General features: G+C 41.9%; 1 protein-coding gene across 3 annotated transcripts in view; it reads left to right on the top strand.

Annotated features, from left to right (window-relative positions):
- The first annotated feature begins 3,465 nt into the window (after nt 1-3,465).
- The window catches only part of DPF3 (double PHD fingers 3), an 87,452-nt gene continuing 76,967 nt past the window's right edge, over nt 3,466-13,950 (top strand). For all 3 annotated transcript variants that reach the window (XM_062494154.1, XM_062494153.1, XM_062494155.1), the window contains exons 1-2: nt 3,466-3,505; nt 8,520-8,627. In XM_062494154.1, the coding sequence (XP_062350138.1) occupies nt 3,481-3,505; nt 8,520-8,627 (133 nt within the window). In that variant the 5' untranslated portion in view covers nt 3,466-3,480. The remainder of the gene's footprint in view (nt 3,506-8,519; nt 8,628-13,950) is intronic.

The raw sequence follows: 13,950 nt of genomic DNA on the forward strand, positions 1-13,950 counted from the left end.
GGAAGAATTGACCCTTGCAGTCAGTCACAGCACGGCGCTGACTCATACATACTTTTCGTAAAAATAATGAGGAAATTCCCCATAGTTTTTACAGATACTTTTTCAGGAGTTGAAGTGGAAGTCTTCCATAACAACACAGTTTGGGAAAACTATGAAGCATGTAACAGATAATTAATCTTTTTTCTGACATATTATACATTTTATAATATTCATTTCTTCCTCTTCTTTGTATCTCACTTGCTCAAACTCAACGGATCTTTTTGAGTTTCATTTGAGCTCATGTGCTTTCCAGTCTTATTCCCACCCTTGTCTGTTCTCCAGCTCCATTGTAAACCTGCTAGTGGGTGCTGGGATTTGTCCCACCTCCTTGACTCCACAATGATGAACACAATAGGACCATGCTTTCCCTTTTTTGCCTGGATTTTAATATATTTTCTGTTTTTCCTGCTAAGATAAAACATGCTGTGTTTAAATATGCAGAAAAAAAAAGAAAAAAAATATCTCTAAGTTTGAAGTTCTTTAGAAAAAACCTAACTGAAGTTTGGAATTAATCAGAATTCCTCCAATAAAGAGTAATGATAAAACAAAATGACTATACACCCAAAAGTAATTTCAGGGAAGCTGTTTACCACTGGCATATGAGTGTCATAAGGAAATACTCTTTCTTTACTTTCCTATATTTGATTATTTGTCACTTAAAATAAAAAATCCCATTTATAATTAAGGCCAGGGCAATTCCTCAAGGTCTCAGTATCTGAATATCTTTCCAGTGAATACTTAGAGAACTGCATTTTTTTATCATTCTTGCTGTAGTGGAGCCAAGGCAAGCGTTCTTAAGATATGGAGATGACGGAATACTTCTAAATTGTTATTTTACTTTAAGGCAAAAAATGCATATGTAAAATCTTTAAAATAAATGTAATGAAACAGCTAGACTGCAAGATTCTGTCAAGAGTGAATTTGACCCTTTAGCTTGGTTGCTTCTCTGCTGTTAGGATCTCAAACCCCCTTTCCTCCCTCTTAGAAAAATCTGAAATTTACTCTACTTGATAGTGTGATTCAAAGCCAAATATTTTACGTTGGAAAACTTATAATTTTTTTCAGTCTTAGAGCAAGGTGGAAACTGAAGCAATCTCCAGTCAGATCTTGTATCTGGGTTGCTGAGATGTATTGTTTTTGTTAATATGGATGCTTTGTGGTGTGCATACTCTAATGATTGAAGTGATTTTTGGCATAAGGAAGATTTATGCAGTGGTGGATGTTTTTTGTCACACAGCTATGCTTTTCTTGCCAGTAAACTCCTTAGAGTTAGAGAGCATCCCTGGTTTAATATAGAAGGAATCTGACATAGCTCTGAGGAAGCTCAAGTGTTTGTGGAAAGAGCTGTTAATCTTTGATCAGCTGGGGTCTCCTTGTTGCTGACTTTGATTACACAAGTGTACAACTTTAATTACAGCTTTTAATAAGATTTCATTTCTTCCTAGTCACATTCTTTGTATAGTAGAGCAGCTTATCTTTTCCTTTCTCCCCAGCTCCCCTTCCCTTCCCTTCCCCCCATGCCTTTTTATGGAAAAGGGCGTTTGAGGTCATTGCAGGGGATTCAGTGTCCAGAGGGATCCTGCTGTACACACTCTGCCCATGACTTTACCCTCCACTCGCTTGCACAGTCCAGAGAGCTTTCTCCTTCAGCTGTCCTCCAAATATCCTTGCACTAGCAGCTTCCCAGGAGCTGGTGGTCAGCAGGGGAGGACAGGTCTGAGAGGCGCCATGTACACACAGACATTCACTGCTGCACAAAACCTGAAAAACCCTTAGGAAGACTCTGTTGCCAAAGGATGTTCTGATCTCCCCATCATGGATAAGTTAAGACTTGGATAAATTGCGATCATCAGAATTGAGAAGGGGCAACTAGAGGTGCCTCCCTTGGTATTTGTTGTATTTGTGCTTTTCTCTAAGCCTCTGCTTTTGGCCCCTGTCAGGGATAAGATATTGGTCCAGTATAGCCAAGACAAAAAGAGTTTGACTCCTGTGTAAAGCACAAGGCACAATTGAGGAGTCTCTTAAAAGGCACGAGTCACAAAAAAGATACAATTGGTATCAATTGGAGCAATTTGCACTGATTTGACATTTATAGGTGTGCAAAATTTTAACATGCCAGTTGTGCCTACAGAAGCGGATAATGGGGAAAAAACTCATAGAACAGCAAAGGGAGGTCCTTTTATCTCTGTACATGCATACCTTTGGCTCACTTGCTGTATGTGCTATACTCTTTTTGCACACTAATGAATATCAGAGTCAGAGCAAGTTATGCCATCTATCACTCTGCTCCTGTTTTCTAATGAACCTATCCCTAACAGGTAGCTTTCCTAGCTATTTGTGTCATGAGTGAATTTCACCTTGACAATAGATCAAGAATGAGGTTCAGCAGTGTGGCCCACCTACTTTGCAATGCTCCAGCACGGCAGCTGCTTTGTGTCCTCAGGGTAGCTTTTCTTTGATGCTTTTCCCTGTTTAGAAAAATTTGGAGGGAGGATTTTGGTAATCTCCAGCAGGCAGAGTTTTTAAACCTATCTCAAGGGAAGATGAAGATTCTACAGAATTTTTGAACAAATAGTTATTTATGAAGTAAGTGACATTGTCTTTAGAACTGTTTTTCCCACTGGGCACCAGAGAAAAGCAGCATTTGCCATGCTGGATCTGACTGGTTGCTGCTGTAGCCTGCTGCTCCTGGCACCTCAGGCTTCACTGTGGAAGACTCCGGAAGGCTTGTGACAAAACCTCTAGTCTGACCATTGCAAATATGGCTCTAGTTATTAAGGGGTGTGTTTTCATGCCTCAGAAGCACACAATAAGATAACTGTGGTCTTTGCTCTTATGGGCTCTTTGACACCAGAAATGCAGGAGCGAAGTTCTTCTAAACTTGGCTGCCTTTCTGGTTGCCTAAAACATACTGCAGTAGTAGCTGTAACATGGGGTTGAAATGAGTGGTTTGCTGAATTGGCTGGACAAACTACAAGGGAAGAGAAACAATCAAATGAGTTCACCGTGGTGTACATGGGCCTGACCCAGGGTCATGGGCCAATGTGATTGCATCATTTGCTCATTCAGTAGCCACGCTGCTACTGAAAAGATCTGTGTCTGGTTCCTGACAGCCTGATCTTTTGATGAATTTGACATCACTTTCTGCATGATTTGCTTCATCAGTGTGTTGTGTTACCAACATTTGCATCTGTCCAGGCAAAGTTTTCTGTTTGTCCATTTTCAAACCAACCTCACGTCCCCTTTTCGACTCTTGGAGGGGGCAGTGCAATCATTCTCACTGTCTGCCCTGTCTCTTTTGGCAGACTCGGGGACCAGTTCTACAAAGAAGCCATTGAGCACTGTCGCAGCTACAACTCCCGGCTCTGTGCCGAGCGAAGTGTCCGCCTTCCCTTCCTGGATTCTCAGACTGGGGTAGCTCAGAACAACTGCTACATCTGGATGGAGAAGAGGCACAGGGGACCAGGTTGGTCGTGCTGTGTCTGTGTATGCATGTGCATGTATGGAGGGCTGGCCACTGAGCCCTCATGGGGTTTAATTAATAGGAGCTCAAACCTGCTACAGGCCACACAGAAGAGGAACTGCCTAAACCTCTGTGCCTGCAGGGGATTTCCTTTGGTAACTGCAGAGAGCTCATGCTAATTACTCTCTCTAAGCAAAGAAGTGCCTGACATGGTAGCTTCTAAGGCTGCATCATTGGAGCTCTTTTCATGCTACTGTTCCCAGTCTATAGCGGAAGACTCAATGCTCTGCTCTTAGCAGGACTGGAAATAACTCCGAGGGGGAGGCGAGAGCGTCTCAGCTGAATGCTGAAAATAAGGAACTATATTAGGAAGGATATGAAACTGAAGTAGAATATAGAAGAGTCCAGTTAATGGAATGAATGTTGTTCTAATGGTTAGAAATATGCCTATAAATCCTGGTTCTGTTTTGGATAGGCTAACTTGGATATCAGTACTGGGGCTGTGGTTCCCTTGGGTACACAAGGAAGTTGGTATATTTCCTTAAGGAGCTTTGGCTAATGCCTGTTCCACAGCTCAGTGAAGCTCAGGGGAAAAAAACACTGTTATTTTGGTAGAATTTGGTCAGTTGTTCTTGTGTTAGAATAAATCCATCTGAAATCCTTTCTTGAAAGGCAAAGGACAGTCACCAGTTCAAAGACTGGAGATGTTGATCAGACAGAAGTCCTTCTGAACCCCAAGGGGAGTTTGGCTAGGTTGTAGCTCAGTATCTGATCAATAATTAGCTCAGGGAACAGATTCTTGACAGCACCAAAATTTATTTCTACCTCCCCCCTCTCCCATAGTGCAGCCCAGAGAATCCATGCAGGAAGGGATCTGAAGTACATGGGCACTGGAAGTATGACATGAACACATGTGCATACATATGTGCCAATTCTCTAAACGATATTGACACCCTCTCACCTTCACTCTCCACCCCCTCAAATTCTAGATGTGAAATTATGGGAAGGTGAAGCCTGCTCTAATCTTGTCCACTGTCTGGTTTACAGGAGATGAAGTGGGAGGAACACATAGGATATCCCTTTGCCCTCCTGGGCTAAGAAAACAATTGCTGCTTCTGAAAAGTGCCTAGCTAAGTCCCAGCTGAAACTTTCCTTCTCCCTATTCTAGGCTATACTAATTGAAGGATCCTTGTGCTCCTCCTATTACTAAAATATCAAAAGTAGATTTCGTGTTGTCTTTCAGTACTGTCAGAAAACTGTTTATATAATAAAATGCAGCCACTTCTGGTGCAGGAGACAACAGGTGTTTTTACAGTGTTAAAATACTCGAAGAATATTTCAGCTACCAAAACTGCTGGGGTAATTCAGGACTGCTGAATGTGGTTCACAAGATGGGAGTTGTCTAAACTTCTGGACTAACCCTTCTTTTGCTTCATAACCAGAGTTTTTTGTTTCAGCTGAAAATTCTCTATTCCTAAGAGATTACACTATGGATAATCTTTCTTTCTTTCTTTCTTTCTTTCTTTCTTTCTCCTCTTGTTATGAGTAAGATGTTGCTATTTTTAGCCTTCTGAACACAGTCAAAAGATATATATATGTATACAGGTATACATCCACTGTATTCACAAATAATGTTTTGTCAATAGCATCTTCTGCAAAGATGGACATAGATAGTCTTGTTTGAATCTCACTGGCATCTGTACATGTGCAGAAGGGATCATCATAAATGTGTTACAGAATCACATCAGGAATCAAAATGTCTTAATTCTTTGCCTTCCTCAGCCACAAGCTTTGTGAACTACCTTGAGCAAATTCATTCTGCTAATCTTCCCTTCCTCACTTCTGACAGTGAACTGTTTGGCAGCTTGCCCTGCAGAGGGGGATAGGTGACATTTTTCCTGCAGGTCTGCCCGGGAGACTGATGGTGGAACATTCTTCAAAGAGAGTATCAAGTGAAAGAAGCCTCCTGCATCTGCATTGGCCACCAAATCTGATGACTTTGTTATTTTTAATTAGAATAATCAGTGTGAAATGAACCAGCCCTCCTCCCCCCTATTTGCTTTCCTCTTTCGTGATTTTTATTAGCCCATTTAGTGCTCCCCTGAGTGTCTTTGTGTAATCTATTTCTTGTAGTATTATTGCGAGTCAAGGCATCCCTCTACAGTTTTAACATGCTTGGTTTTGGTCTGTACACAATGTGCTCATCCCCATGCTAAAGGGCTCTGAAAATGCTCTGCCAGCCATCCTGGTACCTGTCTTGTGTGCTGTGCTCACTACCATTTACTAGCCCTAACCTGAAAAACTAGATAAAGACAAATGGCAAAGCTCCAGGACCTCTTTTCACTTACACAGACTTGAAAAACAGAGATGAGTCAGGAACTCAGCATGTTAACCTGAGTTCTTGCTGTCCTCTTTGTTAAAGGAGTCAGAAATCTGCATCTCATGATAAACAGTTCAGGGTTAATTTCACACAATACTGCACATAACTCTCTCCATTTCCCCTCCTCCCCTGGCCTTTCACACGAGCTTTGAGTTATGACTCTCCTACACTAATGAGATAAACAACATAACTCACTGCAGGTTCTGCTATTTCCTCTCTAAGCAAATGGTTGGAGCCTTCTCTGGTTGCCCTATAAGGTACCAGAGAGAGAGACAACCCACAGAGGGCTGAAGACAGTAATATGCATTATTTCCATATTCACTGCAAGATTGCCTGTGAAGGAGCTACATTCAGAGCACTCAGAACTGACCCTTTCCTTTTGTAAAAGATCTACACTTCATGTGAGCCAGCACAGAGACAGATGAGGTACAGGGTAGAGAAACGAAGTGTTGAATGAAGTGAAAATCTGGTATGTGTTTTAAGTTCATTGGATGGCAATATATTAATGAACAGGTGTATTGTGAGTAGCAACAGAGAGCTTACCTGAAGGGTTGCAGAGGTGGATGTTGGATCATCTGTTTCTTATTGATCTACCTACCACCCTCTAAGGAAGAGGCTTTCACAACTCTCTCCTTTCAAGTTTTAGTTGGGCTTTAGCATGTGTCGTTGGCTCTTGCTCTCCTGACTGAATCCAGAACTGCTCTTTCACGTAAGAGCGCTCACATTAGCAGATATTCCCCCAAAACTGGTAGATCTTTGCACCTCTCTGTCTGGGACAAAAGCTCCTCTCTGTCTGGTACTTATTATTTCAAATGGCTCCTCTGTGGAAGCCTGTGCAATGGAGGGCTGATTCTCTGTCCTATTGCTTTTATCTGGCAATTGCCATTTCAGTCTTTTCTTCAAGTCCTTGCACAGGACCTGCTGAGAAAGGGTGGAGCTTCTTGCCTCCACCTCTTTAATTACTCACATCAGAGCCAGGCACAATCCACCTCATCATTATAGCAATTGTGGTGGTTAATGTTTGCAAAGTGGCATGAGGAAGGGTATCTAAACACTGTATAAGTGCTAGTTATTCACATTTTATTTCCAAACCGGTCTTAGGCAGCTTGTTCTGAAATGTGTTCTTCACTGGATGTGCACAATGCCCAGCTTTCTGGGCATCAGTGAAAGGAGGGCATGAAAAGTCCCAAGTCCAATAGCATTCTGTGCCCTGAAACAGACAGAATCTCTGCAGATACTCCAACACTTGGCCATACTCAGGAAGTATGCTGTAGATGCACCAAGGCCTTGGAAGTAGGTGGAAGAGACTGGGGTCTGAACTGGCGTCCCCAACAGCTGAAATACTTAAAACCAGGAACTTAGGTCTCACCTGCAGAATTTGATTTGCACATTCCCTCGAGGTGAATTATGTTATTACGTCTTCCTCCCTACCCCCAAGTAAGAGGATATTAGTTTTTTCACTATCCTCATCAGGTCTGGTGAGTTGCTTTTGTTTCCCAGCTTATATTCTCTCCTGGCTGCTTCAGAAGAGAGGAGAGGACTCTTGGGACATCCTCCTGCCCTTGAGCTGTTCTGCTTTACTGGCACCCCCTTGATGCTGTCCAGCTGTTCACTGTCAGTACAGTTTCCGATATAGCAACACCACTCCTGTTCTCTCTCTTACATGGTCTTACATGGTTTTTGAGGACAATGAGTCTGGAATTGAAGTCATGCTTTGTAGCCCCTTTCAGACAACAGAAGGGCAGAGGAGCCAAACCAGAACTGGTGGACAGAAAGGGCAGGAAAAGCAGAGGAGAGAATTAAATTCCTCCAACTTTTCTTGCTGAGTATTTCTGTGTGTCATGACTGTCTGGGGCAGTTGAGGATACTTTGAAGCACTTGTCAGTGTGCTTCTGTGACCCTTGTAATGATCCATTCACAAAGCCCTGTTGTGTCCTGCAGAGAGAGGCAAGAGAGCAAAGTATAGCTTGAACATTGGCTGAAGGGTGAAGGGTGTCTGTCAGGAGAGCTAGGGCAGCTCAAAAACCAGTGATGCCAAATGTGATTTAAGGGAGTGTGAAACGATATAAACATTATTGGTGTATCTCCTCCCTCATTCAGAATATTGGCATGAGGAGGTAAGAGTCAAAATGAAGAATTAGTATTCAAACAAAAGTCCAGAATGCAAGCAAAAGTACAGAGTCAGACCCCTTGGATCTTGGTTTGCTCCTGTTTGGAAGACACATATTTCCTGAGCTGTTCTGTGCATCAAGGCCTCAAGATTTGCATGTCAGAACTTCATCTCTTCTCTCTCAAGGGGCTTTCTCTGCCCGTGGAGGAAGCATCACCCTTGTGACCCAGGAGAGTCTGAAATTCTATTTATCCTGAAGAAATCACAAATTATTTATGTGCAGCTCTGGTTTCAGTGAGCTGAGTGAAGTGTCTAAGTGAGACCTAGATTCTCTGTAGGCCTGATCCCAAGAGGTGCTGAAGAGCCTCAGGAGCACTGGATGCCTTGAGTGTGTAGCTCTGCCTCGTGATTTGCAGGATTGAACCCTCCAACAAGGAGATGCTGGAAGGGCAAGAACAAAGATGCTAGAAAGAGTGCTTGTGGTTTACAAAGTGAAATGTGATTAATTTTTTGCCTTTAATCTTCAGGCCTGGCCCCAGGTCAGCTGTACACATACCCAGCACGTTGCTGGCGCAAAAAGAGGCGTTTGCATCCCCCTGAGGATTCCAGGCTGAAGCTGCTGGAAATTAAACCTGGTAAGTATTTGTTTGCTTGCCTCTCCCGAGCTGCAGAGCAGCTGGCATACATGGAAACCTGGCATTTAGACCTTGGACTTTATCTTTGCTGCTTTCCAACCATTCCTCATTGCATCTGTTGCATCTTACTTGATTTGCTGTAACCATAACCACCAAACCCTCTGCATACAACTCATCCCTTACAAAAATGTGAACAACTTGTATTGAATGCAAGGGGAGCTGAATTTACCTTCTGTAGTCTCGAATCCTGGCTTCTATTAGGAAATTCACAAGGATGTAAAAAATCAATGTATTACTAACTTTTTCCTCAGTGCATTACTAATACAAAGTCTCACTGGCATCTGCTGCCTAATCTTTGTGAGAAAGGCCACTGTCTGTGTGGAACAGTAAGTATAAGATAAGTTTTTTCTTGGTGGGGCTGGTGATGAGGGGTAAAACCAGACTATAAACACAAAATAATAAAAAATAGTGAGCATATGCCACATTTGTGCATTTCTGTCTGACTGCATGTGTACCTTTGTCCATTATTCTTTCATTCTTCTTGTCCTTGCTACTCTTCCACAATTAAACTATGTGAAGTGATGAGTCTGGATGCTGAATGAGTGACTGTAAAGCAGATGTGGAGGAGCTGCAGCTGTGTCAGGTAGAGCTTAGTGTTGTGCATTCTTCCCTGCAGTTAGTAATAAAGGCTGGCTGTCTCTGGGGTCAGCTATTATGAGAAAGAGGGAGCACATATACTCACAGCTGTATGTGGTTTTTAAGAGGTGAGACACTGTCAGTATAAAAAGTACAGGAGAAAACCCCCAAATGTAAATTAAGAATATTAAAAAAACCTGTTTGACAGAAGAAGGTGCCTGGGAACTGAGCTATGCTTGGCAATACTGATGACTTTGCTTCTACGGATTAGTTGGTGGAGAGAGAGGAAAGGGCAACAGAGAGAAGTTCTAAACCCATTAAAATCAGAGGCAAAATTCCTGTTATTTCTGGTAGAAACAGTTTTTGAAAACTCCCTACCTTCAGTATAGGGGACATCAGTGGACAGTTGGAAAAGACGAAGAAATGCCTATAACCTCTTATTTGGGGCTCAAACCAAGGGCAAAACCTCAGCCAGAAAATAGAACTAGATGTCACAGCAGAGCTGCTTAGAAAGAGCTGATGACATCAGTCATGTACATGGATGAAAACAAGATTGGACTCTGGGAAGACAATGATGTTGGGTCATAGAAATGCCTACCTTAGACTTCGTAATGATGCCAGTACTGCTGTACCTTGGTAATTTTGTAAGGTAAAACAGTAGGGTAGAGTTTGACTCTTTTTTTTGTTTGCAATTACTCTTCTTTGCTGTACTCACTGAATGCCAAATTAGCGCATCCTACATGCCACAGGGCATGAAAGGCAATTACCACAAAGTTATCAGATAAAGAGACCTCAGCATGTCTGTCTCTGTGTTGTTTTCCCTGCTATAAACATCTCCTCTGCATCTCAGGAGTGCTACTTTTGTTGCATTGCCGGTGGCAACCAAATAAGGCGAGTTATATCGCTCTGCCATTTAAATCTATTTTCCAACCAATTTCTATCTAGTGATTAACTTTCCTTATCAGTTATACCACAAAACAATTTCACTCCATCTGTGCATTTCCAGAATAGACTCACTAGCCAAAAGTGGGATTTTCCTCCTTCTCTGATCTGAAAGTATAAAACCTATTGAAAACATTGGACCTCCATTTTAAAGGTAGCTTTTGAAATTTGGGAGAAAGAGAGTATAATTTATTTTCAACATGGACAACAGAAATACTGTTGGTTTTGGAGTGATTCAACCTAATACTGAACCTAGGAAGCTACCTAATGACTTCTTTAGTCCTCAGTTAAACATCAGATTGCTGTGTGGGGCAAAGATGTGGAAATTTAAGATCTATTAAAAAGCACAGAGATGACAACTGTAGGACATATAAAATAAATTTGAAAGAAATCTAATCTATATGCTCCATAGTTTCACTTCACCTTGGGCTTGGGCATTCTGTTCATTCCTTAGAGCTGTTCTCAGCAGCTGGAGAGTGCTAATGCTTGGTTAATATGCAAATATATGATTTTTATAGAGAGGCCGCGGAATTGTTGATATATTTTTCTAGATATTTATAATTGTTTTATGGCATGTGCAAGCAATGCACTTCTATAACATCAAATTAGGGCTAAACCTTAGTTGTCTTATGTTAACTGCATAGAGGTACTTCTTGTAAGATGACCAATGTAGCAAACACAGAAGAACTTCGCTCCAAAAGTTGCCATTCCAGCAGTCAATGGGATTGGCACTAGGGGTGTGAATACTTGCTTGGACTGCACCGGGCTTTCAGAGTGGTTTATTATACCAAAAAGTTGTATTCAGAAGTTCCTGTATTCGGAAGACACCTATATAATTCAGGAGATACTCAGACCTAGGATTTTTGTTTTGCTAAGTCATATCTAGTCATCAGCTGGTCAGTAAGTAGAATCAAGCTATTGTCTTGCCAGCACTTCAAGGGTAAAATAAATAATTTAGTAATAGTATAGTATACTTTTTATAATTTTAGGTTTATAGTATAACCTACTTTTGCAGGTTTATGCATGACACAACTCAGTGAATGAGTGAGAGTGTCATGTTTGGTAATACCAAAATCTAATAAAGAAAATCATCATGTTCCACCAGTCTGCTGTTTTTCTGTAAAATGCAAGGTGCACCTTAATGTTTTTCTTGGGGTGAGTTGATGCCTGCTTCTTAATAGAAGATGGTACTTTTGTTGTCCTGATCTGTTACTTTTATTTAGTTTAAAATGAAGGTGTTTGCATTTAAGTATAGTTGCAGGCAAAGTTGTAAAGGTGTGAACACTGGAATAGGAATTGCTGATGCAGCCTTTAGATGTCTATTTTCCTCTGCCATTGTATTCAGTGTTACATACATGCATTACCCCAGTAAAATGGTTTGTTCAAGGGTCTAGCAGTGTTCATGTTTGTACTATTTCTATGCATCCTCTATCCCATCCAGTAGCCTATCCAGTAGATATGCAGGAGAAATAAAGTATTGCCACTACTTAATTATGATAGTGCCTTTACTCACAGTACAGTCAATATTATGACCAGATCTTCAGGAAGATGGTCTTCATCTTTCATCTATAAATTATATTCTTATCATCAAAACCAAGCATTATGGCTCAAGTATAGCTTAGAGTTCATTGTTGTGATGGGTATGAGTCATAGTGTGGCAGTCAAGATTTCTATGAACACTGGTACAGATTTGAACAAATCCTGGGCCATGGGCCAGGATATTGATATACTGCCAATACTGTGAATTCATAGGTTCATAAAATACGAGATTGAAATCTTGTCCAACCTTTCTTGGCAAGAGCACGAGGTGCTGAGACAAGATGTCTCAGCACCCTGTCCAGCACAATCTTAAAACTGTCCAGTGCTGGGGAATCTACCACTTCCCTGGGCAGATTATTCCAATGGCTGATTGTTCTCAATGTGAAAAATTTTCCTCTTGTGTCCAACTGGAGTGCCCCAGGACTAACCTGTACCCATTAGCCCTCATATTATTTGTCTGACTCTGTAAAAAGGGTGTCTCCATCTTTGTAGCCACTCTTTAAATACTGGAACAGAGTGATAAAGTCTCCCCCAAGCCTTCTCTTCTCAAGTCTGAGCAAAGCCAGTTCTCTCAGACAGCCATATGGCAGACTTCCCAGGCCTTGGATCATCTTTGTAGCCCTTCCCGTGACCCCCTCCACTGTCCACATCCCTTTTGTTTAGCAGGGACCAAAAATGAGCACAGTATTCCAGGTGTAGCCTGACAAGCTCTGAATATGGTAATCAGTTATCTCTGCAGGTGGTGCCCTTGCTGATGCAACCTAGCATTCTGTTGGCTTTATTTTTATTTTTTTTTTTTGTCACAGCAGCACACTGTTCATTCATATTGAGCTTATGGTCCACCAGGACACTGAGGTCCCTTTTCACAGAGCTGCTCCCCAGCCAGGCAGATCACAGCCTGTCCTGCATTCCTGAATTATGTTTTCCCAGACACATTTCCTAGGTGCAGAGTTTAAAACTTACCAGGTGTTGATACACATATAGTATTTGTAAAACTAGACTTCTGTTCAACCAGGTATGGGAAAGCTGGTTCTCTGCAGAACCAGGCAGAGGTATTTGTGTGGCACTTCAGCACAGAGTAGTGGGAAGGCTCTAAGAAGTTCATGCTTCCACGTTCACTCAGCTGCCTGTTTTCCTGCCCAGTAAAAGAGGAAGAACAGAGCTGAGCTCCTGTGTGTGAAAGGTCTGGGAATGGGTGAGGGAGAGGGTTGAGCCAGGTAGCCTGACTTGCAATGGAGTGGGAGAAAAAGGGGATTTTTTTAACTGTACCACAACTGTGACCTCCAGGTGCTGTGAAGGCGAGCAATAGAGTTCTGGCCCTTGTCAAAATCAGAGCAGTTGGAAAGAGGAGGGTTAGAAATGTGAGGGATTAGACCCAAGGCCCCTTGAAATAATAATTGATCCTTGTCCTATATACTTAGTGGTTTTGTGGTGCTGGGTAGTATCATAATTCTCTGTTGGGTCAGCTATCAAAATTGTGGAAGTGTTATTGCCTACAGTAAATCCTGCTGACAGGCAGGTATTACCCGAGCTTTGCACCTATGCAGATGAGAACAGATACAGTGAGTGTGGCCAAAAACTCTGGTGGAGTTTAAACTGGTAGTGTCCTCCTTCAGTCTTACAAGATGGCTAAATATAGGTACATACATACATACCTACAGAGCTTTTATTAATGTGGTGTGTAAGTTTAAAGAATATGACTGCAATGCTTTTGTGTCAATTTACTGACGTCCTTTGGTTTTGGACTGAAAGCCCACAGAAAGGTTTCAGAATGGGCAGCCTTCCCACCCACTTGGAGGGTGTGGAGTAGAGTTTGTTTATGCTATTACTGGGCTGAGAATGAGCTGGGGTCCTGTGCTAGTGTCTGTCCTCTTACTTCTATCTGGGCAGCGTTCAGCTGAGCTACAGAAATGGGTTTTTTTTACTGGTTATTGGACAGTAAAAGCAAACAAAAGTATTTTTCATTTGCTGTTATGAGCCATGGCAGTTTTTTGAAGCAAGTATTGAGAACAGATTTTTAGTTCCAGTTGGACAATGCCTGATCTGATTTTAGTCTGGTGTATGGGGTATAACTAGGTGAGTGTGCTTGTGGATGAATGAACAAAATCCTTGCAGATAAGCTATTATCTCTTTAAAGCATTTCTATTTACCTTGTGGAGTCTGTGACTGATTGTACAAGGTAGTGTGTGTTTCCTGGGAAGTGAAG

The sequence above is a fragment of the Cinclus cinclus genome, chromosome 6 (assembly GCF_963662255.1).
Source record: "Cinclus cinclus chromosome 6, bCinCin1.1, whole genome shotgun sequence".
Classification (NCBI taxonomy): Eukaryota; Metazoa; Chordata; class Aves; order Passeriformes; family Cinclidae; genus Cinclus; species Cinclus cinclus.